General features: G+C 41.7%; 2 protein-coding genes across 2 annotated transcripts; one reads left to right on the top strand and one right to left on the bottom strand.

The window, feature by feature from the left end:
• Nucleotides 1-1,617: 1,617 nt before the first annotated feature.
• On the top strand, nt 1,618-5,393 carry LOC139928833 (oxygen-regulated protein 1-like). Its single transcript, XM_078291532.1, has 4 exons — nt 1,618-2,259; nt 3,119-3,275; nt 3,777-4,903; nt 5,370-5,393. The coding sequence occupies exons 1-4, from the start codon at nt 1,618-1,620 to the stop codon at nt 5,391-5,393; spliced, it is 1,950 nt and encodes a 649-aa protein (XP_078147658.1).
• Nucleotides 5,394-12,044: 6,651 nt separating this feature from the next.
• LOC139928837 (uncharacterized) lies at nt 12,045-26,093 on the bottom strand. Its single transcript, XM_071921520.2, has 10 exons — nt 26,054-26,093; nt 19,448-25,298; nt 19,223-19,325; nt 18,613-18,694; nt 18,408-18,516; nt 17,623-17,754; nt 17,144-17,233; nt 14,508-14,651; nt 14,200-14,384; nt 12,045-13,683 (listed from the first exon to the last, which is right to left on the bottom strand). Exons 2-10 carry the CDS (start codon nt 25,295-25,297, stop codon nt 13,515-13,517), a joined length of 6,864 nt encoding a protein of 2,287 aa, XP_071777621.1. The 5' UTR covers nt 25,298; nt 26,054-26,093; the 3' UTR covers nt 12,045-13,514.
• Nucleotides 26,094-26,268: the final 175 nt, after the last annotated feature.

Genomic DNA, 26,268 nt, shown 5'->3' with positions numbered 1-26,268 from the left:
TGGTCCCATTCTTCGGCCTGCTATAACAGCATTACACGCATTTGTGCCACACCTTTCTGAAGAGGATTTTCAAGCACTACAGTTGTAGCGGAGATTAACTTTGAGCAAAGATTAAGCAAATTAACCATGATGGTGCCTCCCGAAATAAACTGTTGCTGTGCAGTTGGTTGAACAGCAGTCATCATGTAGGGCACGGAATAACATTTTATGGATACTTTCAAAACAGTTGGGAATTTTATGATGCTGACATAGGTGAGTTCATTTTAAAATCTCACATAGTTAAATCAGAATTCCTGTGTTTTTGTTTGGGCATTTAATTTGTTTAACTTGTTTGTTACTGTTTACCGCAGCCAACCAGGTAAATGGCTGGTTGTGTGTTACTCTTGCAGCGTTAGAGATGTAATAGAGGCATGAAATATTCACCTAATTTTGTTTTTAGGTTACCAACAATTACTATAATTATTTTATCCGGAATATGAAAAATAAAAAATACTTTTTTAAATCAGATGTTGGTATATTGACAAATAACTAAAACAGGCTTCCTTTACTAAATAATACTGAATAAATTTCAAATGCCTTTGATGAAATAAAGGGTTTAATTTCAAAATGCTATAAAAATCTTGATTTAAAAAGTGTACCTCAATATTTCAGGTGACAATAATATAATTATTTATTGTTTGAGATGTTTTGATTTAAGTATTTTGAGATATTAATAACATATTATATCCTATGAGGGCTTTAATTTTCCTATCAGTGATTATTTTTTAAGTAGGTGCTACGTTTTTCAAAAGCATGATATTGAAATGTGGCACAAAATTATTCTCATATACTAGAACAATTATGCTAATTTTCTTTAAATAATAAAAGAAAACTAATGCATAAAATTGTTAATTATCCTAGTCTGTGTCATTTGTCATAGCCTACACTGTGTTCTATTGTGCTGCTAAAACCAGGTAATCAACTAATTGAACATGTCAATCACTTGGCGAGCGTCCAGCAGTCAGGCTGTGTGACCTGAAGGTCGCAGGCCTTTGAGGTAAACAACATATGTTTGCAAGACGTCATTCATCTGTCAACAAATAACTTAGTCATAAATCATTTAACATGGATTTGTGGGTTATTTTTGTGTGTTGATCTCTTCAATGTAAAGCAAAACTCCTTTGAGGCATAATTACTGTATGACTCTGTGGACATTTTTACAATCAACAACATGATCAACCTTCTTTTCACTGCTATTTAATACAGCATCACTGACACAGCTGTTTGTCTTTAAATATCAGCCACTTATTTAAGACCCTATTTTCTTCATGTAAATAATGCTGAACAAAACAAATAAAAGATCTCTGCTCTTTGTGAAGATTATTGTTTATAATAAAAATTTGAAAGGTAAAGAGTAAATCTTTACTTGTGTGGGCAGGGAATCAACCAATATCATTATTTATTCTGCCATTTCTATAAATTGTGTGTATGCTACATGTTGGATTTGACCATACTGAGCCTAGAAGTCAATGGAAAGCAGAGGGATCCTCCATGTTCCTGCTGAATGTCTCCTTCTTTAATATCTGTATAGGCTATAGCCTAATTCTGCATTTTTCCCCTTCCAGCCAATCAGCTGTGATGAATGAGTCGGGCCCTCGGAGGATCCCCCCTGACCAGTCATCAGGGAGCGGACACACCATTGGCATCTCGCGCCACCCCTACCTCACCGACCTTATTCCATCTAAGCGGGTCTGCTTCTACAAAAGCGGAGACCCTCAGTTCAACGGTCTGAGCATGGTCATCAACAACCGCACCTTTAAAACCTTTGACGCCCTCCTGGACAGTCTGTCGAAAAAGGTTCCCCTGCCGTTCGGGGTGAGGAACATCACCACCCCTCGGGGCGTCCACGCAGTCCGTACCCTGGAAGAACTCGAGGATGGGAAATCTTACATCTGCTCTGACAAGCGGAAGGTAAAACCTATCAATCTGACGTTGGCCAGCAAGAAGCTGCCACCTTGGTACCATGCCAGGCCGGCCAGCGCCCGCCGTCAGGCCGTGCAGCTGGCCAGGTTTTCCCCCGGCCGGGCCACACACAAGCGGGAGCCTGTGGCGGTGCGAACCCCAAAGAAGCTGTTGGTTTTTCGCAACGGTGACCCCTCTGTGAGACACACTGTGCTGCTTCAGAAGAGGACTACACCCACCTTCGAGTCCCTCCTGGCTTTCTTGTCAGAGCTGATGCAGTTCCATGTGGTGAAACTACACACACCTGATGGCAGACGTGTGAGTGTTTTGCTCTGTCCATATATAATGCATCCATTTCTGACAGTTGTGTTTCTTTCATGGACTACACAGACTGGTAAAAAAACAGCCATAAACTATTAACAAAACCTCCCCTCCAACTACCAAAGCACATAATCAATCAATCTAACAAACAGATTGGCCTTCACTAATTCAGGCCCAATCTGTAATCTAAAACTACACACAAGGATAACCTCACCACACAAAACCATACCCATTGAATTAGATGCAATATTTAATTCTTAATGAACTGTGAATGTCTGCCTACAAGACGTGTAATCTTTCCAGCAATTTTGTAAACACTGAGGTAAAGAGGATCTATATATATTTTTAGTAAAACTGGAGATTATTTTCTATTTCCAAGCCCTTTAACATTGTATGTACATTCCTCTATAATTAATATGTTCAATCATCAGATTGAGGCTTAAATCCAACTAAGAATTTAACTCATATCACACAACCAGATGCTGGTTGGCAGCATCTTTATTGACCCATAATAGAGCGACTTAGAACCTGGACTGTAAATAACCGTCACATGAGGAGAGAAAGTGATAAGCTTCTTTGGCAACTCATCCTAATACCTGGAACGGCATTCTGGGATACCGCACTGCAAGGCCTTACGTCAAGGATCTACTGTAAATTGAGATCCTCCTGGTATAGCGAGGTGCCTTTTTGAACAAATAATACATCCAATTTAGACTTTTTAAATGTACTTTTCATACACATCAGAATCTAGGTGAATCTCTTAGCTGATTCTTTCCATATTAAAATGTTTTCTTGTTGTGCTGACATGGTGAAAGGCAGTGACAGTGAAGCATCCCCTTTTCTCTGTGTTGTGCAGGTGGATGGCCTCCCAGCCTTGATCCTGTGCTCTGGGACTGTAGTGGCTGCAGGCAGGGAGCCGTTCAGGTCTGCAAACTATAATGTGCAGAAAGCACCTGCTCCAACATGGCAGCCCACCAAACCAATGGGTCCTAGAAGACTAAAGGCAGTAAACCGTAAGTTTATTCATCAGTCTGGATTTTTGCTGTACTCTCTGTGCACTCTCTCTCCCCGTTGTATTTGTAAATTTATATGCATATGCTTAAATGTGATATTCAATAATATGCGTGTCAATGAGAATTACAACTGACAGCTACAGCGCTACTGCCTGTCTGTATAATCTACTTGTGGTCAATGATGAGGATGAGGAGCGGCAAAGTGCTGAGGCAATAATATCATACATAATACCGTAGATGACCTACATACACTCTCTATGTGGCTGTGGGCTATTGTGCATTATGAGATGTGGATAGTCATTCTTGTTGTGCTAATTCAATATCTTTTCTAAAAAAAAATTCTCTCTTTCTTCTCTTTTCATGCTTCTTGGATATTCTCTTCAAACTGAAATATCATCGCCTTAAATCTGGGGACATTTGTACTTTATTTTTCAACATTCAACATTTTTCACATTTCAACATTTTTTTTTTTTCAACTGCCTCCTTTGATTGACTCAAAAGGTAAACAGAAGTCCATATCTAGTATTTCTAAGGCAAGGAATTTCTCCCCGTCTTCCGAGAGATACATCGTGAACCGGATTCAAAGCTCCATCGCAGACAGTTTATGCGATCTTCCCAGTAACCCAACGGACTCCGTTGAGCTGGAGACCGGCCGGATACTGGAGTCAGTAGCAGAAACGGAGGATGGAGAAATGCCTGAGGACGACATCGAGAAGTCCTTTCGGGTGAACCAAGATGGCAGCATGACAGTGGAGATGAGGGTGCGACTGACGATTAAGGAAGAGGAAACAGTCCATTGGACGACCACCCTGTCCAGGTCCAGTGTAGCCAATCAGCGTAACACAACCTGTTTCCCTGAGCCTGAGCCTCTGTCTGAGCAGGAGAGTGTCTCCCCACTGGATTCACAAAATCCCACTGCCTCTGCAGATAGGAACGAATCTAAAGATGATGATGACAATGATCCACCATCACTGGATAAAGGAATTGCCGGTGAGAGTGGTAATGAAGAGGAGAATGACAAAGTACAGATGGATGCGGCATCCCCTCGGAGGGCTCCTACCCCGGGACCCAGGCGAATTAGAACGAAGCAGACATCGATGGAGAGTGTAAAATCAGTGACGGCAGAGGAGATTCAGGAAGGCATGGTTGGCTCATACTCCTACAGAGAGGAGATGGAAAACGGAGCCGTGACAGAGCAGTACTGCATGGTCAAGCAGAGCAGCAGTAGACCGGTGCCCAAACCCAGAGGACTCGGCTCTATGGACGCCAACAGCAGGAATCTGTCCACAGTCAAATCAGCAGAGATGGCCGAGATCCTACAGATTGAAGCCGGTGGGGAGGAGGTCACTGAAACGGTCTTACACATATATGAACAGCAGACCTGCCAGGACAATTTCCATGCAGACAGTCACTTTTGTGCCCAGGGTCTGTCTATGTCTGGGATTCTTTACGGTAGGCCTGCTACTTCAGGTACGGCATGTTTCTCCTCCAATAATGACTTTGAAACCGAGCTGGGACGACCCTCCACAGCTTCTGAGTCCATCAGCATCTGGAGGGCTGAGAGCATGTCACTAACTGATTTTACCCTGCCATCCCTGAAGACTGGTGCGGACTATACATCACCACAAGTAATAAATGTCCAGAAACAACATATCCCTAAGCCCACCAAAGGCAAACAGTCTTTTCAGGTGTTGTCAGAGAAACCCCAACAAAGAGTGGTCAATACACCTAAGAGGATATACTCAAAACCCAAAGTGATCAAGAAACGTGTTCATCGGATCATGTCACCAGGGAAAAGACAAAAAGAAAATATCGCAGAAGCGCCCGAGAATCATAAGAAGGTGAAGCCTTTTTCTAGTGCTGGTTTCATCAAGAGAATTTATGGATATAAACCAAAACCTGCAAAAAGCGTGATTAAGCTTAAAAAGAAACCAACACAAAACAGCGATGGGGGCGTTACAACAAAGAGCTCAGAGCTGTCGGATGACGCAATCAAATGTGCTATCAAAGACCCAAACATATCGTCACCAGCGAAAGAAAATAAAAGTGAGACAGTCTCTTTTGAAGCTCTTCTGGATGTTCCACCCGCTGAAGGAAGCCAACCAAGGGGAACGCTGACACGGCAGGAATCCATGCATCAGGAGAGAAAGAGCGAAAAGGAGACGTATGATGTCAGCGAAAGCATGTCACTGCCTGCCTTCAACTCCTCCAGCTCCGTTACTAATGAATATGTAGAGAACTGGCTGGAGAAAGCCCATCTTAACCCCACTGTGTACCCAGATGAAGAAAGTCAAAAGGTGGAGACAGTAACTCAGGTGGGAACAGAGGGTGGGATGTCAGGAGAGGAGAAAACAGAAATGCAAACATGTCCAACTCTCACAACTAGCCCTTCGCCTGATACTTTGCTTGCAACTAAAGTGAAACAGAGAATCCAGTCCTTTGAAAACAAATTAGCACCAAGTCCATCACTGGAGAAAACTACAATCACTCAGCAAGTTGCTCATACTCACACCACAATTACAAATCCAGCAAACTGCAACAGTTTAGCTCAGAATAACACAGAAGAAATAAACCCCCTATCAAACAATACCTCTTCTGAAACTAACCCACCACCTACTGAGACCTTGACAGAAATGCCGTCAGACGGTGAAGTGGAAAAGAAATCGACACCTGTAAAAATCTCAGTTCAAAACGTTCCTTCTGCTGAAAGCCCGGTGGAAAAAACAGAGCTAACAAACACTGAGCATTGTGTGATGGATGCATCTTCAGTGGCCAGTAGTTCATTACACAGGATCTCATCAGTGAGCACTCCAACATCAGATAATCAACCACAATCTATCAGTCCTACAGCTGACAAGGCCATCTCCCCTACTGACCACACATTGGAAGAGACAACACCAATTCAGACTGACATCCCTTCCACTCTGAGCGAAGCACCATTACCAAGAAATCCCTCCGTGAAAAAGGCACGGCTGGTCAGTAATCTTTCCTTGGAAAGGAAAATGTCTCTCAAAAAGGCTTCTCTGGATAAATCTGCTTTATGCGATGATGCGTCTTTGGAAACCACCATATCATCCGCTCCCATCAACACTGCAGCTGAAATGATGCTATCAAACAGTGTCTCATCCACAGGGACACACCAACCGAGCGAAACCCCACCAGAACAGACAGAATCAAACAGCATCTTGGATTTGCCCTCATTAACGAGCAGTCCATCGTGTATTTCTGCATCACCGACTAGTTTAACATCTGAAGGCAGAGCTTCATCGGCCAGCCTTTCATCAAATGAGGCTCCAACACCATCTAATATTCCATTTAAAGAGACAAAAGCGATTAAAACGTCATCGCATCTCTCCACTCAAAAAGAGGCATCATCACCTAAACCCCTGGTGAAAAAAGTAAAACTGATGAGCAATCTATCTGAAGTATCCAGCAGTCCTCCTCTGAAATCAGCGTCATCACATGGCCACTCTCTTGATAAAACTACATCACCAAATCCTGGAATAAAAAAACTTTCATCACCAAGCAGCAGTCCCTTGACTGAGAGGCAGCTGCTGCCTCAGAAAGCCCTATTGCAGAAGAGACTCTCTCCTTATTCTCAGTCACTGGAGGTGGTGTCACCGCCTATGAGACTCAAGTCAAATAAGAAGTCGCTCTCCAGAAACCTCTCCTCAGACAATGCATCAGATGAGACACTGAAGAAAACACCAACCCAAAGAAGACGTCATCAAACACCATCACCATCAAAAAAATCAACAGCTAAACTCCCTGATTCATCTTTGGACAAAACACTAACCTGTGACGTTCTCATGAGTGATGAAAATAAGATGACCAAGACAGATGACGAAGAGAAATCCTTGACAGAAGCACAAATAATACCACAGCCATTACAAATTGCAAACCAGCCAAACATCCAACCTGTGCTTGAGAAGATTTTCTACTCCATTAAGTCAATTAGACAAATCACACAGAACAAACGTCCATCATGTCTGGAAAAGTCCAACAGCTTGCCTGACTTTTCCTCTCATGTAGCCTCCACATTCGGCTCATCATCCAAAGCTCTGCTTGCTTTCTTATCTGTCATGACCTTAAAGGAAGGCATAACAAACGTAAACATGCACGAGCTGAATGCAAACAATGTAAGCTGTGCTGAGGCTTTAAAAATGATAGATTCTCTCAGAGAAATCGCCAGCATCGAGGATTCCCACAACTTGAAAACTAGTCTGTCAAATTTACAAAAGTCAACTTCGAAACAACTCCTGCAAAGTTGGAAGGGCTTTCAGGAACTCAGCGAATGCAAGAGTCGTAGCTCAACACCACATTATTCAGAGCAAGAACAGCCTGGTCCTGTGGAAGACTGTGACATTGAAGAAAATGTTATTGATGAGCTAATGAATGAACTTGACATACCTGAAATGCTCAAGGAGGAATTGGCTGCTCTTCCTGTGGGTAAAAGAACTGAGAGTGACAGTGAGGGAAACGTGGCTGCCAGAATTATTGGAAAAGGGGATTTGTCACCAAAGGAAAATATTGATGCCAACTCTTCCCATTCCTCCAAAGAAGAAGCTGTTAATGTCAGGGAACTTGCTCAAACTGACAAGCCGCACAAAGACAAGGATTGTGAATATGAGCAGAAGGTTTTAGAAGAGACATGTATGGCCCAATGCCCACCGATTGGCCATAATGAAGAAGGGCATCTTCACAATGTAGAAGACAAAGACAGCAGTGAGGGCATGCAGTCATGTAGGGATGAAGAAAATCAGGGGAAGGAGAAAGAGCAGCAATCCCACAATGAAGACAAATCAAACCAAGAAAAAGCGCATATTGCATATATGGATGTAAAAGTTAGCACTAAGAAAAATCTTGATGAAAATAGGTGTAGCTCTGAGGGAGAGCAGCCAGACGTAGAAGGTAAGCAGCTGCAGATGAACGGTGAGGAAAGCATGTGTGTCCCTGAGAATGAACTTACCCCTAATGATGAGACATGTTCCCATGAGGAAGGGCAGAACGAGTCAATCAAAGTTGCCTTGTCCGACCCTACAAGTCAGCCTAACGCTAAGAAACGAGAGAGGCTGCCATCCAACAATTGTATGAGATTAAATATCATCAAAGAGGAAAGCAGAGAGGAGCAGTCTTCTCCAGAGGAACACCAGCCAAAGGTCGGATGTAAGGAGCTACACGTTATCATCGAGGAAAGTTTATCTGGTACTGACAGAGAGCAGGATAGCATGGAGGAGGAGAAAGATCACACTGATGACCAGCAAAGTCATGAGGAACAAGTTAAAATATGTACGGAGTTACAGGCTAGGAGAGAAGACAGAGAAAATACAGCCGAGGAGGAAAAGGTTAGTTTAGAAGATGAGGAACATCATGCAAACAAAAGTCAGAATACAGTTAGAGGGAGTATTTTGATAGAAAATCAGGATTCATATATAATACAAGACAGTAGCAGTTTGGTAAAACAGTCTAACAATTTAGAGAAGCATTATGGCTTTGATTTAGATGAAGATAGTGGGAATGACCACAGAAGCTGCGAAGAACCAGCCGATGAGGTGGAACAACCCAAGGCCGAAGATGAACAGAACAGCTCATCTGAGGATGAGTTTAGCTACGAGGAGAAGGAGTCAAGCTCAGAGGGAGAGCATGCACATACAGACAGATACATAGAGGAGAGCTACGCAGAATATCAGGAAACGCATGCGACAGGAAAACTGTCTGAAGATGTTACACAATGTGAAAAGGCTGTGGAAAAACAGCCATCTGAAGAAATAATACCGCAGTCTGTCGCAGAGAGAGTAAGTCTTTTGGAAAAGCAAGTTGCTGACGCACACCAGAGCAAAACTGTGACCGGAAGTTCGAGAATCAAACAGTGTTCAAAGAAAGATGTGTCAGACGTTGAGGATTCGACCTCTGAATCGCACACATCGCAGCCGGGTCTGTGCACCAAATCAGCTCCTCAGTCGTCATTATCTTTTAGCTATGATTCTAGTGCCGTTATAACCAAAGAACCTGAGGGCAACAGAGTCAAGTCAATAAAGGAAATGTTCCTGGCAAAAAGTGTTGCAGATATTCAGTATGGACAAAAAAGTTTCCTAAGCCCAAACACATCAGAGTTGTCTGATTACAGGCCAGAGACTTCAGATAGCGGTGGCTACCAATCTCAGACTTCAAGTGAGCTGTCCAGCGGTGAAGACGATTCATCCCGGAAATCCATCACTAAAGGCTTTGTGAAGAGAACAATCGAAAGGCTTTATGGCAAGAAGGATGCTAATGCTGATGAGCCTGCAAGTGAAAGGCCCCCATCCGCACCAAAAGAGAAGAAGAAAGAAGGTTCTGGCATTTTCTCTCCCTTCCACATAGGTCGGTCCAAAGTAATGTCTGATTTGTCTTACTTCAATTCCACCAGTACGCTGGACACATTGAGTGAAGCAACGCGATGCATTGCTTTTAATGCACAGGTCGGGCCTGGAGACAGCGTCCCGGTTGATCAGGGGAGATGGCTCCTCAAAGAGGACACGCTGATCAGAAAGTCGGCCTCAGACCCAGTTGGAATAAACAAGAGCTGTGAAAACTCTCCGCAAGATGAGGAAATGTGTGAGGATACAAAAGAGAATGCCCCTTACTCCCTGTTCAGTACAAAGTCTGATCTGGAAGACAAAGGGAAGTCCGTTTCAACAAAGTGTACCTACTTCTCTCTGCCCCATGCCAGTGACTCAGACGTGTGTCAGGATGACCTGAGCATCGCAAGCAAGAGCAGTGTGAACGGTGACAGCGCTGCAGAAAGGAAAGAAGATTCGGAGGAAACCAAAACGTGGGCGGAGAGGAACGGCATGCTGCCCGCTGTCGGTACTGCTGACTTTAAGATGCCGGATAACAAAGTGCACCCGCTGATAGAGGGTGCGCCTGCTGAGGTTGTAGTGGTGCAGCCTGGGAAAAGTCACGGTATTGTTAACAGAAGACTTCCAGAGCCTGATGTATTGGATATTTTGTACACATTTTGTGGTCAGCACTGTCCCATCCTGTGATCAGCTATATTCAGCAAGGACTTTCTTTTGGGTGAAGCTAGTATTTCAACAGAAATCATGCAATTAAAGAACAATGACTAAGGTTTTTTGTCTAAATAAGTGTACATCGTTGGGCTACAGTATAATGTTACCTTGTTTTTGGTGCCTACATTTCAATGTTGCCATAGCTTTGGCATAATACATTATCATATGTCAACTAATTTGAGCTAACTGCCGAATTTGTAATACTTTAACACAGATACTCAAGCCAATGGATTAACCTTTATTCCACCTTAACATTTTAGGATGCATATTCAAACCAATTTATCAGTTTATGCTCCTTGTTCTATGTAAAACTTGTAAATATTTTTGTATATACATATATACAAAAAGTGTAACACCTTGACTGTGTGTTTGCCATGCACCCTCCAGAGCAGCTCTATCTCCTTTAGGTGGCCTGTCCGAAGAATGAGCACCCACAGCATTACTGTAATCTTGTTTTAAAACTCTTAAAACAGATCAAATCCCCGCAGATGTCAGGCAATAAGGCCAATCCCACTGCACTCAGTGAACAGGTCACTGCATGGCCTCAGCTCAGGTTTGGCCTGGTGTCGAGGTGGAAACAGTTTCTTTACTTACAACTGAACTGATTGTTGGACAATAAAACAGATTAACTGTCAACATAGATAGTCGGTTTGATGATTGATTTAATATTGCTTTGTTTATTGGTTGTGCAATGTGTAAATAATATATTTATAGATTTGTACTAATTAACCATAGCTAAATATTTACTTAAGTTTAAATTTAAAGTTTAAAAGTTTAAGTTTAAATTAACAGTCTTATGTTTTAAAATACGGCAGCTGTGACAACTTTGTCTCATTAATTTGTTTGACAATAAAAGTGTGTATTTCCAAATCTTGTTTCCCTCTTTTATTTTTTTTATACAAATTGTTTGTTGGTGCACACCACAGCTAAATTCAATCCAAATGATCTCCATGGATTTTGATCTCTTAGTTAGATTTACCCTCGTAGGCAGATTCAACAACTGGGGGAATCAGATAGAGATAATCTTAGTGCCACTGAAAGTCACTGGGCCTAGGTGAACCTGGTGTTAAGATACCTTTGGAAAGGCCAGCTCAGTTGTTTTCTCCTGCTGATCAATATCAGATCTCTGAGGAGGAACTGGGAGCTCTGTTTTCTCACTCTCTGTCTGAGGAAGTATCCATGTTGTTGTAAGGTTGTTTTGTTTCTCTGAAGTTGCCATCGAGCTGGCCGGTGTTGTGACAGGAGAGCCGAGGAATGCACTAAGAGGGGAGTGTTTACATCTCCATCTACAAAGAGAAAACAAGGCTGCCACACATTTCCCACATTGTTATGCCATATTATAAAGATATAGCATCAGTAATTGCAGTTTATATGCATTAACAGTTAACATCTTGTGGAGATCATGATTATCTCTGACAAAGTAACATTTCACAGCAAAATAATGCATGGTATCAAAGCATCTAAAAAGTCCCTGATGTTGTACTCTAACATTGGCCACTAGGTGGCGTTGGTCATCAACACAACAAAATAAGGGTAAATGACACTTTACAAATGGTATGGTCAATATTTTAGCCTTTAGTAGAATTTTGTGGGGTTTTATTTTCTTTTCCTTCCTTCAGCTTAGAGTTTGCATAATTTAACAATTACCTATTATTCTCTTTAAAAAAACAATCTACTGCTGAAGAAAATGGAGCAAGCAAAAGTATTTTAAATTGTTTATTTAAATAAATATTTACATAACAGCTTCGTATAAATCAAATTTTTTCTTACACATGACACATCTTTCTAAAAGCAACTGCTTTAACAAGAAGGAAGAAGAAAACAATAATGGATGAGTTACAATGATACTGTAGATAGGTGTGGTGAGAGAGACAGACAGAGGTTCATCTCAACCCCGTGTGTTGATCACTGAGCGAATATTCCCGTTTCCAATCAAAGGTTGACATGTGGATGACATTTACCATCACTCAAATACCATTTAACACCTGAGCTTTAAGACCTTGCCCATCTCTTTCATTATAAAATTTGTTATAGTATGCATAAATCTACTTGATAAATTGATATACATTTTATTCATTGTTACTAAGGAATAGGAGGATGATACTCTATACTAACTAAAATAACTCAATAAAAAGTATCATCTGCTAAGCAGCACATGGCTGAGACAAAAAAAAAAACAATCTGAAAAATGATGATAAAAAAAAAAATGAACATCTCAAGCCACACATCATTCATTCAGGCACAAACAAAGCAATAGACAGACTTGTTAAAATTAAAACAGACGTCAATCATACAGTATATAGGCTACAATGTTCTGCCAAATGGTGTACAGTATATGGCTCAGCTTGAAAACCTAAACATTTGAGGCAATGTGATCCAAGAAAATTAGAGCACACAGTTAATGCCCAAGCTACAGTTCCAACCCACATCTCCCTCCAATTAAATCATCTGATCTAGATGATTGGTTTGAAACGTTACAACAAAACATGACAGCGAAACTGAGAAAGTATGATTTGGAAAAATGTCATTGTTAACCACTCAATGTAAATTGTGCAGTTGTGACACATTAACCATTATCAGTGTTGCTTGAACACAACGAGGCGCCGGCAGCATCGCTATTGACTGTAAGAAGATGAACATGAAAGGACCCTCAATGTACACATGATGTACACATAATATACTACAGTATGTAAGAGTGAAAAGCGTTATTACAACAGAATGATGACAAAATTCTAAAATAACCATTTAATTCAACGCAGTCCATTGATCTTATTCACCACTTTTCTTCTGGGGGGCTCGATATAAAAAAACATAGTGAATAGTGAAATGCTCTTTGTATTCTATTGCTGTCAAGTCATGCATGTAAACTCTAATACTTCCAATAAAAGCAGTTTGTTTACTTAAAAAATGTATAAAGAAAATATTCTTTATTTCAAAATACTATGCAGGGAGGGATTAAAGGGTGAATTCATAACATTTTTTCAACAACACCTTGTTGTTTTCATCCTGAGATTAAAAACCAATGTGTATCCCCTCTGAGGAGTAATTTACAGTCGTTTTTGATTAGCTATGCAATTAAAGACACTGTGTCAATGGTAAGATTCAGATACTGATTAGTGAGGGCAGGTCCCATTGGTCAGTGAGCGCCTCCTACACGAGTCCAATCCATCATTACCTTTCCTGGGGACTGTCACACTGAATCAGCCTTGGGTTGGGATGAGCGTGTTCCACTAACAAAGTTATAAACCAAAAACTGAGAAGTGCCGAAATAATGTGTGGCAAAGAGCTTCCCATCAGGAGTGGGGTCGGAGAAAGCGATCTCATCTTTGCTCAGGTATGAACCATATATGAAGTTGTTCCTGTCCGGGAAAACAAAAGAAGCATGAGTTAGACTGATTTTTTTGGTAATTTGGGAGTGAGAAAAACTACAAAGAGTGCTACAAAAATGGTGCAAAGTGTCAAAAAAAAAAAACTAGGTGCTCTTTGGTTTGGAGTATGTAACTGAATGAAACTAAAGTCCAAGGCACTCCTCTTTGAAAAACTTTTAAAAAAAACCTTTATTTTAAGGGCTCATTTAGGGACTTTTAAAAACCCAAAACTCCAGCGCTTTTCGGCATTGGCCTTCACCAGGAAGCTTCAAACAATTCATGTTCAAAAAGTTCAATTTGTGTTTTTGAACATGAATTGTTTGAAGCTCCCTGATGAAGGCCAATGCCGAAACACGCTGGAGCGTTGTAAGTGTTTCTAAATGTCCCTAGATGTTTCTAAATGTCTCTAGATGAGCTCATAAAATAAAGGCTTTTTAAAGTGTTTCAAAGAAGAGCACCTTGGACTTTTGTTTCATCAGGTCTCGGCTGTTTTGAAGACGGACTGACCTGAGGCACTCGATCATGCGTGAGGCGATGCCCTGGCGTCTCATCATGCTGAAGACCCAGATGCGGCTGATGCCACAGAGGGCAGGCTCTGGGGTGGTGGAGCAGCACCAAGCTCTCTGCCGCTCGAACATCACCTTCTCCCCCTCCGAACCCTCTGGAACGGGATCTTCAATCACCCTGTACCCCTGTGTGCATTTACAAATACGCAGATGATTGACAGTCTACATTTAAGTTTTGTTTTTACATCATAAACATACACCTGTGGGGACACGCAATTCCCTGGCTGATATGAAACGGCAGTCTCTCACCTCTTGAATGTGCTCTGCTATAAGGCATCCAGCCACTTTCTTGTCATTGGAGATGAACAGGAAGGTTTTGGTCTGAGAGGGACACTTGGTCTCCACCTGCTGGAAGCCGAGGTCGTTGTCCACCATCTCCCTGATCTCCTCCACCTGAGGAACAAGCAGTTACTGCAGCGTGAGCAGAGGAATCATATGCTGGTGGTGGCTTGAGGCTGCTTGGTTAATATATAATTCATAATAATTTTACGTGTATGAATCAAAACCGTCCATTATTTATAAGGTTATACACCCTGTATATGTAATGTAGAGCAATTTATCTAAATGTACTGTATCGTATTATCGCCTTCAACCTGATTGTTATATAACTCCATAGGTTCACAAGCAGTTAGTACATAGCCTATTTGGAATACAAAACAATAACCTATAACATGACTAATTCAGGGAATACTGTTATGTTTAACATGTTTGACGATTCCTATTTATCCCAGCAAAAAACAGTAATAACAATGCCTTCTGTTAGGCCGTACAATGTGTACAGCAGGTACATAACGGGGAGCATTAAGTAACACGGATTGTGCAATAAGCCGAGTTCAGCTGAGGCAGATAGCCAGCACTATCAGGCCTATACAGTGTGCACCACTTGTCAAAAGAATAAAATGGGACTGTCACTCAATGCTAATTGTTTTGTGAGAGAAATTAAACACTTCTTTTATGTGTTAATAAGAGTATTTCAGTGCCAGACTGAAGCTCTTAAGGAGGGAAGGAGGGTGATGTTTCCCTCTTACTCACCAACAACTGTCTAAAATGAATCACTTAGGTTATTTAATCTTCTTATGCTTAAATCAGAATAGCTTACAACTAATAAATACAAAATTAATTCATTTATCATAATAGATTAGTTTTAAGAAATAGCCAGCAAATGTGATTCTTAGTAAATGAAAATATAATGAAAAATAAAAATCACCAATAATAACTCACTACTGCAACTTAACAATGCACATTACTGCTAACACAGACTTAGCAAGGCCTACTATGACATCATCAACAAAGGAAGCCCACTTACAATGAAGAAGTCCAGCAATATCTAGGGTGTCCTGCCCACTTACATCTGCCTTATTTCATTTAAGGGTCAATAAAACATAGTTAAACGAGAGAGGATTTAATTTGTAATGCATAATCCAATCCCCATGTTTCTATCATTTATAGTCCAAACGTTATGAATGATTAGATCTTTGCATATTTAAAATAAATGATGGAATTAATCCACTGCTGCCTGTATTCAAAAAGTGATCATTTTCATGTTGAAGTGCAGTGCAGGGTATCTTCTAAAATATCCACTGCAAGTATACAGACCAATATTATTATTTTCAGCTTTTAAACCAATATTTCAATCATATATGGACAAACTAATCTTCAGTCTGAAAACCAATGAAACAAATATGAAAAATTAAGTCATATCACAATGTCAGTTGATTCAAAAAGCTGTACTATCCAACTGTACTACCCCTTTTTAAGTAAACTCACACACAAAAAAATGTTTTGTAGCTGGCATATTACTTAGCTGACAATTAAGTTGGCATCGAAAAACAGATTCCCGCACACACAGATCACCTCTGCATATTTTATTGTTGACGTTTGGGTTCTTCGACCTTTCTCAAGAAGCCAAAACGTCAACAATAAAATATGCAGGAATCTGTTTTTTTTTTTTTTAGTAATGATTAACAATTTCAGGGGATTTTATTCCTTGCACCACAAGAGAAAACGCAGTGGTGTGTGTGCTATTTCTATCTATCTAGACGACATCATTACCAATCAAAAAAGCGACGACTACAGTGCAGGAGTGAGGAGGAGCAGGAATTCACCTGACAGAGAGACAGAACACTCCAGATAGATCACTTAACACAACACAATACTCAGCAGTGGCTATGTTTTAGCCAGTTGAAATGTTATGATAGAACCAGAGACTTCTAACAGGGCTCCTGAGGACTTACGCCGTCTTAGCTGCCTACCGTTCCATGAACACAATCTCAGTCTCTCATTGCACCCATTACTTCATCACAGGCACTGGTATACATGTTTTCTGGGTGATATCCACAGAACACAAGACAAACCACTGGTGAAACTCACATTATTACGACAGAAACAAGTTAGGCTTTCTTGAAAACGTAAACCTTAATTTCCTGTTCATTCACTTTAAAACGCCACGGGAAAAAAACAAGCTATCAGAGGCATTTCAGACAAGCGCAGTTCAACAAGAAAATCCTACAGTCTCTTAGCGACATCAACACATGTAGATGCTTGTCCTTCTGGCAAGCATAAAAAAACATGAGGAAAAAGGATGGCTGAGCTCATGTTAGAAGCACTGGCATGACTTGCATCAAACACAAACCACTGCCTCATTTAGCCTTACCAAAATAAATTAAATGGCCAACTGTGTTAAAATACTGGCATAAAAAGATGTTTAGGATACGAGTAGTTTGTTTAAAAAGTTCTAATAGTCTGCATATATTCGATTTTTACATATAATTACATTTAAATTGCCTTGGCAAGGACGCCCCTATCGGTGATACTGACAAGCCTTTTGTAATCCCCAATAGTCGTCATTCAGGCCAAGGCTAGTTCCTGAGTTCCTGTAAACATACCTTCTTCAGAGCATATTTGGGATCATCTGGTAGGACAAGAATGATCTTGCCATCAGGATACTCCCCCAGGATCCTCTCCTTTTTCCATCCCTGAAAAAAACAAAGAAATAAATGTTCATTAGCATAATGTGTGTGTGTGTGGGGGCAACGACATTAGGAATTGGCAACGACAAAAAGTGAGAGAAAAATAGAGAGAACGTGCAAAAAAATGCAAAAATCAAATAAATCAAAATAAATAAATAAAACATTAGGAACATCACCATAATTCTGAATCATGGCCCTATCGCATCGACTAGTTTTGTTTATTGGACAGAGTTTTTGTAACCTGTCTTCTCATGTAGTTAGAAAAACACTTGTTGGGAAATGTGCTCCGCAGCCCATTTATTGAGGAGGCATTTCACCTAATCAATGGACAGAATTGCAGATTGCGACAGTAGGCAAGGCACATTAACAGTCATGTAATTTATGGAATCTCTCACCACATATTTGACAGCGCTGATGAACTGGTTGTGGAAGAGTAAATGCTGAGATTCATCCTCAGGGTTGGCAGCAGAATAGAGCATCCCACACACACTGCAGGCCACTGCTCCGAAGTGCTTCTGTCCTGCGTCCTGGAAGACAAAGGAAACACAGACAGCAGATTTATCCTCACATGCGGGAACATATTCAACAATATACAGCATTTGATGTAACTATCCCCTGTGCTATTAAACTAGGATTAAGCCCTTGTGTAAAAGCCTAGTTTGGGTGTGTGGGTACATGTTATTGGAGTTATCAAGTGCACAAATGCCACCTACACAGGGTTCAACACTAAATTCTGCGGTCCCATCTTTATCTGCACTGAGTTACAAGCAGAACTAATATCAGCTACACTACAATGATACTGCACCTATAGCCTTAAGCTTACATACAGTATAGCCCATAACACTTTGCCCCATAATTTCCACATTTGATATCATTCTGACCAGCAAAAGCAACAAAAGTGAATGCTGACCCCCAACTGATACATTGAAGTATACTTATTATTCACTGTATATTGTAAGAGACAGATGCACCAAAAATGTATCATAGTATGAGTTATTTGCTGGTTTCAATGTCTTTTATTTTATTACATGTTGTTTTATGTGTTCTTATGAGTATTCTAAACCCTGGCCTGGAAACCAGATTTCCCTTGGGACAATAAAGTTGAAGTTGGAGCAGGGTTGACATGACTAGAATTACTCAATTTCAAGTCGCAACAGGAGGAATGAACTCGATAACTCACAATGATAGTTTGGCTGCCATCTTTGTCAGCCTCCTTTAGTTTCTTGACTTCTTTTTGCAGACAAGCATCTGAGAGAGGACTCCCATCACCTTGTGGCTTCACTGCTCCGCTACGATACAAAAACAGATCAGGTTAGTTCAGGTTTCGATTGCTTTTCATTTCTAAAAGGGAAAACATGTCAAACGACTTAAGAGCAACTTCTTACTCTTCAGAAAGCTTTTCTGTTGTCTTCTCATCTGTCTTGACTGTTTCTGTCTTATTCTCTGGAGATGGCTTAATATCAGTCACTGTAAGAAAAAGAAAGATTTTTATTCACAAGTAGGTTTTGTAAAATGTAGAGTATGTCAAGGAAGTTGTTACAAACCTGTTAAAAAACACGACATCACTTAACAGTTTATAGCACATTCACATTGCCAGAACAACTTTATAACAGCTACATGGCACAATCATGAATATTGACTCAATCCTTATGTCAGCTTTAATTAGGCTGTCATGTAATGCTTCAAAGTGTGTCAATTTATTAAGTGAAATTTTCAATTCAACAGTCATCCTGGCAATTGCTATTAAAATTTATATTATGAAGCTGTTTGTCAGACATTGTATGCTGTTACTTACATGCATCATTTCTTTATATTAACTACTTGTGTATCTTTTTCTTACCCTCTTTCTCTGGACTTATGCTGGTTATAACAGTGCTTAATCAAGTCTACTTTTCTTGGCCATCGCACTGAGATGAAGTATCCTGAAGTTGCTAGTGTGACTTGAATAGGACAGAAACGTGTAATAAATCACGGGAGCTGCAAATAATTACATACCTGCAGGCTTTTCTTCACATTGCTGTGTGCCTTCAGAAACTTTCAGGCACTCTTCAGAAGGAAGGGAGGATGTGGGACACAATGAAACTGGATCAGTGGAGTCCTGGGTAAAGGAAGAGAGAGGGGATGAATAAAGTCAAATTCACGGCTTGATATTCATCAATTCTGTTTTAAGACGCATATCATGGCATAATTTATCTTTGAGTGAGAGGTTGACAGAGTTACCTCGCATTTCCCGTTTTTCGATGGAGGAGGATTTGGGATTTTCGGAGGCATCAAAGGTACATCTGCCTTAGGAACAGCAGACTTCGTCTCAGCTGTGGTCGAAACAGCAGGCTGAGCTGCTGCTGGAGTACAAGGCTTCAGCTGAGCTGTAGCTGCACCAGCAGGCTTTAATTGGGGCGTAGTAGAACCGCTGGGCTCTGACTGACCTGGAGCTGAAGCAGCAGCCTTTGACTGAGGTGTGGTCACAACAGGAGGCTTTAATTGAGCTTTGGCTGAGACAACAGGCTTTGACGGAGCTGCAGTAGTAGCAGTGGTCTTTGACTGGGTTTTTTTTGCAATGGCAGGCTTTGACGGCGGAGCGGTGGAAACAACAGGCTTTGACTGACCTGTGGCTGAAACAGTGGGCTTTGACTGACCTGAGATTTGTCCAGCAGGTGTTGTCTGAGCTTTGGGTTTCGTCTGGTTGGGGAGTTGTGATGAAACCGTGGGTTTTGACTGAAGTGTGGGTTTAGATTGTGTTGTGGGTTTGGACTGAGGCTTAGGTCCTGTCTGTACTGTGGGCCTTGACTGAAGCATGGACTTTGTCTGAACTACTGGTGTTGGGTCATCATCTAGTTCAAAGTCATCAAAGGAATACTTGGGTCTGGGTCTGTATGGCTTATACTCCACCACAGGCTTCGTCGTCTTCTGAGTAGTCAGTCCGTTGGGCATGGGAGGGGGTACAGCTGGGAGGGCCCTCTTGGCTGCTGATCTGGTCACTTTAAGGGTGGGCCCCTGAGTAGGGGTTACTTTAGGAGTTTCAACCTTGGGCGTTTCAGTTTTGGGGGGTTCATCCTTGATGGGTTGAGCCTTGGGGGCCTCAGCCTTGGGGGCCTCAGCCTTGGGGGCCTCAGCCTTGGGAAGCTCTGCCTTGGGTGTTGGTTTGCTGGCTGAGGCAGGACTTGGTGGAGCTGTATTAGATGGACTGGCTGCAGGTGGAGGAGGTGTGGTCACAGGTGCCGGTGAAAATGGAGATGACACAGACAGAGACGATTTCAAGTCTATGTCTGAAAACATCATTTGATTTGCTTGCTCAGACTTCAGCTTCTTCACGCGTGTCCAAGACATTTTCTCTCTCTGAAGTTCAACCTGCCTTAATCTTTGATATCGTGTAAGTTTCTTTTTCTCATGGGCTTTCAGTGGCACTGTAATCTGGGTGATGAAGAAGCGTCTCTTTGGAGGCTCTGTAGCAGACTCTGTAGCAGGCTTGGCTTCAGTTGAATCAGCTGTCGTGGGTGTGGCTGCAGGGGCCTCATCAGCAGGGGGCACTGAAGGAGAACACCCTTCTGGTCCAGCGGGAGTCGCAACATTAACAGTGTCTGCATCCTGCTTGTTAACAGGTGGGCTTTCTTTCTTACTGGCTTCACCCTTAATTGCTGCAGCTTGTTTTTCCTCCTCTATTCTCTTCAACAGCATGCTGTCTGTGGCAATGTCCTCTGCGATTTCCTCACACAGGGCTAAGAGGTTCAGCTGCTGTCTGTTTGCTGTTCTCTTGGAGGCTGCAGCCTTTTGCTCAGCTAGAGCTGCAAGGCGGGCTTTGGTTCTGGCCTGTGTATTCATTTCTTGTTTCTTGGGTTTTTCTATAGCCTCTTGTTCCTTTTTATCATCTTCAGTCTTCTCACTAGCTGTGCTGTTTTGCTTTGAGTCAGTCTCACACCTCTGAGTATCATCTTTACTTTTGTCTTCATTACCCTTTTCTTCTGCCTCTTTGACAGGGACTGCTTCTGGTGTTTCCTGGGAGTTTTCTATTATCGTAATGTCACTATCTTCCGCCTCATTCTCATCCACCATCACAACAATCTCATGGCCAATCTCTATGTCCTCAAGAATCTGCAGTTCTTGTACGTCCAAGTTACCTTCAACATTCTCTGTCACCACATCACATTCTTCCTTCGGGCCTTCAAAAGGTTCATGGACATGAGAGTTTGCCATTTCAATCTCTGTGATATTAGAGTCTTTTATGTCAGATGATGGTTGCTCGCAATGATCAGAATTTTGAATAACTTGAAAACCTTCCTCTGAAGGCGGCGGTGATGCAATCTCTGCCCCAGGCTTGGTCACCAAGTTTTCACTTAATTCCTCGCTTGAATTGGTCACTGTATCCTCTTTCACCTCATCAGTATTTTGGCATGGCTGCACTTCTGTCTCAGAGGAGAAGCTCTGTTGGGAACCATTTAAGTTTAAAATCCTTTCACTTTCCTCATGCTCACCTACCAATGTACTGTCTGGATTCATCCGTTCTGAGAGTGAAGTCGACAGTCCTGATTCAGCTGCTGCTTGAGTCACAATATCAATGTGAATTTCGCTCTCTGGGGCACTGATCGGTTCCAAGATCACAAAATCTTCAGATGTACTGTCTGGTATCTCAACTTCTGTGGTGGCTGTAGTTGTCACTGTGACATCTACAACCTCCTGAAGTCCCATGTCCTCCTGCACCTGTTCAGAAAACTCTGTGGCACTGATGGACTCGGGAAATCCATTCCTTTCATTTTTTTCTCCCTCATCTTCTGACTTGCCATCTGGCAGGCTGATATCATCACTAGAGCTAATCACTGCGACTTGTTTCACATCCACAGTCCCGTTACTCTGCTCCAACTGTGCAGAGGCAGAACTCTCTGCCACACTGACGGTCTCTATTTCCATTTCAATGGCTGCTTGGCAGTCTGAGACACAAATGAGCTTCTTGCCATTGTTTTCCTCACTCTCCTGTTGCGGGTTACTAATCAGCAAGTTTTCTTCATTAGTAGAGAAAGTTGGTGAATCTTCTTTTATCTCCTGTGTCTCTTTGCTCTGAATCTCCAGTAAAGGAACACCATCAGGCTTCTCCTCTGATGCTGTACAAACCTCTACATCTGTATTACTCTCTGGACTACTAATGGCCTCGTACACTACCTGGCTTTCATGTAGCTCACCTTCTGACTGATTAACTGTCTTGATTTGCTCTGCTGAGGCTTGAATTACAATATCAAAGTCTTCTTGTTGGCCACAAACAAAAACTATTACTTCATTTCTTCCATTTGCTTCTCCTTGACCTTCAATATTACTGACTGTTTTGTTAACCTTATCACTAGAGATGAATGTGTCTTCTTCTTTGACCTCATCAATCACTTGCCTCTCCATTTCCTCTTCTGGAACAGAATTTGCCCTCTCCTCTATTGATCCAGTTATTATATCCATATCCCTTTGGACCTCCGGGGCACTGTTAGCCTCTGTGACAACCAAGTTTTCATTTTCCTTAATTTCAGCATTAGCTATCAAAAGATGTTTCTGATCTTCATTAGATAAGGCCGTAGTGTGTTCATTGACTTCCTGGCTCCCCTGGCTTTGTATTTCCTCTATGGGTGCTGGATTAGAAATCTCCTCTGATGTTGTTGTAGTCTGCATAGCCATTTCTATTTGATCCTCAGGAACAGTCACACATTCAGCGATCACCTTGTCTTCATTTTCTGTACTTTCAGAATTTGCAATCATTAGATCTTTTTGAACTTCAATAGATATTTCTGTAGTGGGTTCACTGACTTCCTGGTTCCCCTGGCTTTGTATTTCCACTGTAGATTCTGCATTAGAAATCTCCTCTGATGCTGCTGTAGTCTGCATATCCATTTCTATTTGATTCCCAGGAACAGTGACACATTCGACGATCGCCTTGTCTTCATTTTCTTTACTTTCAGAATTTGCAATCATGAGATCTTTTTGAATGTCAATAGATATGTCTGTAGTGGGTTCACTGACTTCCTGGCTTTGTATTTCCACTGTAGGTGCAGGATTAGAAATCTCCTCTGATGTTGTTGTAGTCTGCACATCCATTTCTATTGGATTCTCAGGAACAGTGGCACATTCAACAATCACCTTGTCTTCATTTTCTTTACTTTCAGAATTTGCAATCATTAGATCGTTCTGAACTTCAGTAGATACGTCTGTAGTGTGGTCATTAACTTCCTGGTTCCCCCGGTTTTGTATATCCTCTTTAGGTAGTGGGTCACACGTCTCTTCTGATGTTGTTTCAGTCGGCATATCCGTGTCTAGTTGACCCTCTGGGACAGTGACACACTCAGAGATCACCTTTCTTTGAGTTCCCTCACTATCAGCCTCACAATCTGGTGTCAGTACTTCAGAGGTACAGCTGGCAGTTGTCTTGTCTATCACCTCTTGAGCGCCTTGGCTCTGCTGTGCCTCACCAGAACACCCTGGGCCAGCGACACACTCAGTGGACACTAGTTCGACTTCCTTTCTTTCACTTTCCTTATCTTCAGACTTCCCAATTATTGTGTTCACTCCATCACACGAGTTGGTAAATGTATCGGACACCTCCTGGTTCACTTGGTCCTGCGTGATTTGTTTAGATTTTGATTCCTCCTTGAAAGCAACTGGAGTTTTGACAGTGAGTTCTTTTTGACTCTCTGGACTGCCTACGGACTCTGTTGTCACTCGATTTTCCTCACTCTGATCCTCTGGATTACTACTTACTACCATTATCTGTTCTGGGACAGGGTTTGTTTCATTTGACAATGCTTGATCTTCTATACCTGCATCTCTACGGCCCTCTGAGACATCGGCTGGCTCAATGACTCCTTGCCTTTCATGCTCTCCTCCCTTACTTTCGGATTTTATATCTGGCTTCAACTCTTCTGGACCTGTGTCTGGGATCTCCTTTGCTTGAGTTTCAATGTTCAGATCTGTAATACCTTCTGGTTTACAAGCTGATTCTATGACTCCCTTCTTTTCATCTACTTGGTCTTCACCTTCACAGTCTGGATTCACATCCCCCGTAACAGAATCTAATGTTTCCACTGATGATGCTAGCGTTTCATTATCTACATGCTTTTGGCTCTTGGACTCAGTGATGGACTCTGTAACATCCCTTCTTTTATTTTCCTCAGCCTCACCCTCAGATGTGACGACAGGCTTTTCGTTCCCAACGACACAGACTGTTTCCTTTGATGATGCTAGTGTTTCATTATCTATATGTTTTTGGCTTTCAAAATTTTCACATTCCTTACTTTCACTTTCTTCAGCTTCACATTGAAATTTTATACCATCCTTCACGCTCCCTGTTACAGAGTCTAAGGTTTCCTTTGACACCGCTAGCGTTGCAGTATCTACATATTCTTGGCTCTCTTGTTCAGTGACAGACTCATGACAGACAGAGTCCTTGCTCTCATTTTCGTTAGCCTCATCCACAGCTGGAGAGGTTGACCATCGACCATAATTGTGGTCCATCTGTACAGGGTCCGTCGGTGAGGCTGATGACGCTTGGCTAGTCTCGTGTGGGTCAGACAATGACTCTGTAGCTTTGCGCTTGGCTCTCACACGGTTTGAATATTTTCTGATGCACCGGGCCTTGTCTCCATCATCCCTCATTTTAAAGAGGTCAATCTTGCTACCGTCACTACTTAACTCGTCATCTGACTCTGTGGATGCTGTTCGCGAGAGGCTGGCTGGTCTCTTCAGGGAAGCTTTGGAGTTAGCTTTCTTCGAGGAAGCTGCTCCACAGGAGGCACTTGTGGCTTTCAAGAGCTTGGCTTTTTTGACAGGTGGGTCAGGCATGGTTTTGCTGGAATCTTTTAGAGGAGAGCTCTGTTTGGATGAAGGGTGGCTAGACTTAGCTGGTTTATTTTCCTCTGTCACTGAAGAAGACCCTTTTTTCTTGGTTCGCGGGGTTGCTGTCCTTTCTTGTGAATTTCCTGTTTTATGGGACGTATTCTTGGTAGCTGGTGCAGTTTTGGATGGTAGAGCCTCTCCATCCTCATCCAGCTTCCTCATCTTGGTTTGAGAATCATGAGAAGCTGATCTTCTCTTTGGGGCTGGCATTCTGTCAAAATATTTGACAAAATGAAACACACTACAACATTGGGCATGACAATGTCTGGTCAGCAGTACATATATAACTGAATCTTACAATTAATGTGCAATAACATTGGCTATGCTTTATGGTATTTTTGCCCTGACATCCAGCAGTGTTGAAGTGTGATGTGAAGTTCCTGTATATCGAGAACATGCTTGCAAATGATTTTACAAAAATGATAAATCTGTGTGCAATCTCTGTTAAGTAAACGCAAGGCTTATATATTAGTGTGGATTATATTGAGTCTTTTTACGACCCTTTTCCCATCGCATTGGCTGGCTTATACTGCCTAGCAAGCAACAAGGTTTGCTAACATTGGACGTAAACAGGAATAAATCGCAGTCAAACTGGATGGCTAGCTGTTCACACAGTGTGCGATCTTCATTTATTCCTTTATTCATTATCTAACTGATTAGTTAACAGTCGCTAGAAAATGAATGTTATCGCTAGCTAACGTTAGGTCAGCAACAGCTATGAGGCGGACTTGTGTAGGTAGACAGAAATGGTTAGTTAGCTAGCTAAGTGTGGCTAATATGCTAGCATAGAAGTCAACAGTGATGAGAGCTAACGCTAGCCAACTCGCAACAAATGAGCGAATTGAGATTCGCTGTTCCAAGTCAGTCAAAGCAGAAGCTACAGAAAGCAAAAGGTTTGAGGAGTAGTCGTCATGATCATAATATCAGTTAAACAATGAGACAACGACATTCATCAATGAAACTCACTTTGATGTTTTCTTTTTCCAACAACAGCTGTTTTTTTCTTTCCTGTGAATAAAAATTAACTGTACTTCCGGAGGGAAACAGCGGAAGTGACGTAATTTTGTGGCTAGAGTCAAAACCAAAATAGTTTATTTAGGCCCATTATAAACTTTATTACTGAGGTTGTTGGTATGCGTTGGTCATGTGTTCTCACTGAAAGATACACGCTATAGATCGGG

This window comes from Centroberyx gerrardi, chromosome 22, assembly GCF_048128805.1.
Source record: "Centroberyx gerrardi isolate f3 chromosome 22, fCenGer3.hap1.cur.20231027, whole genome shotgun sequence".
Classification (NCBI taxonomy): domain Eukaryota; kingdom Metazoa; phylum Chordata; class Actinopteri; order Beryciformes; family Berycidae; genus Centroberyx; species Centroberyx gerrardi.
This window is presented reverse-complemented; position numbering and strand designations above follow the sequence as displayed.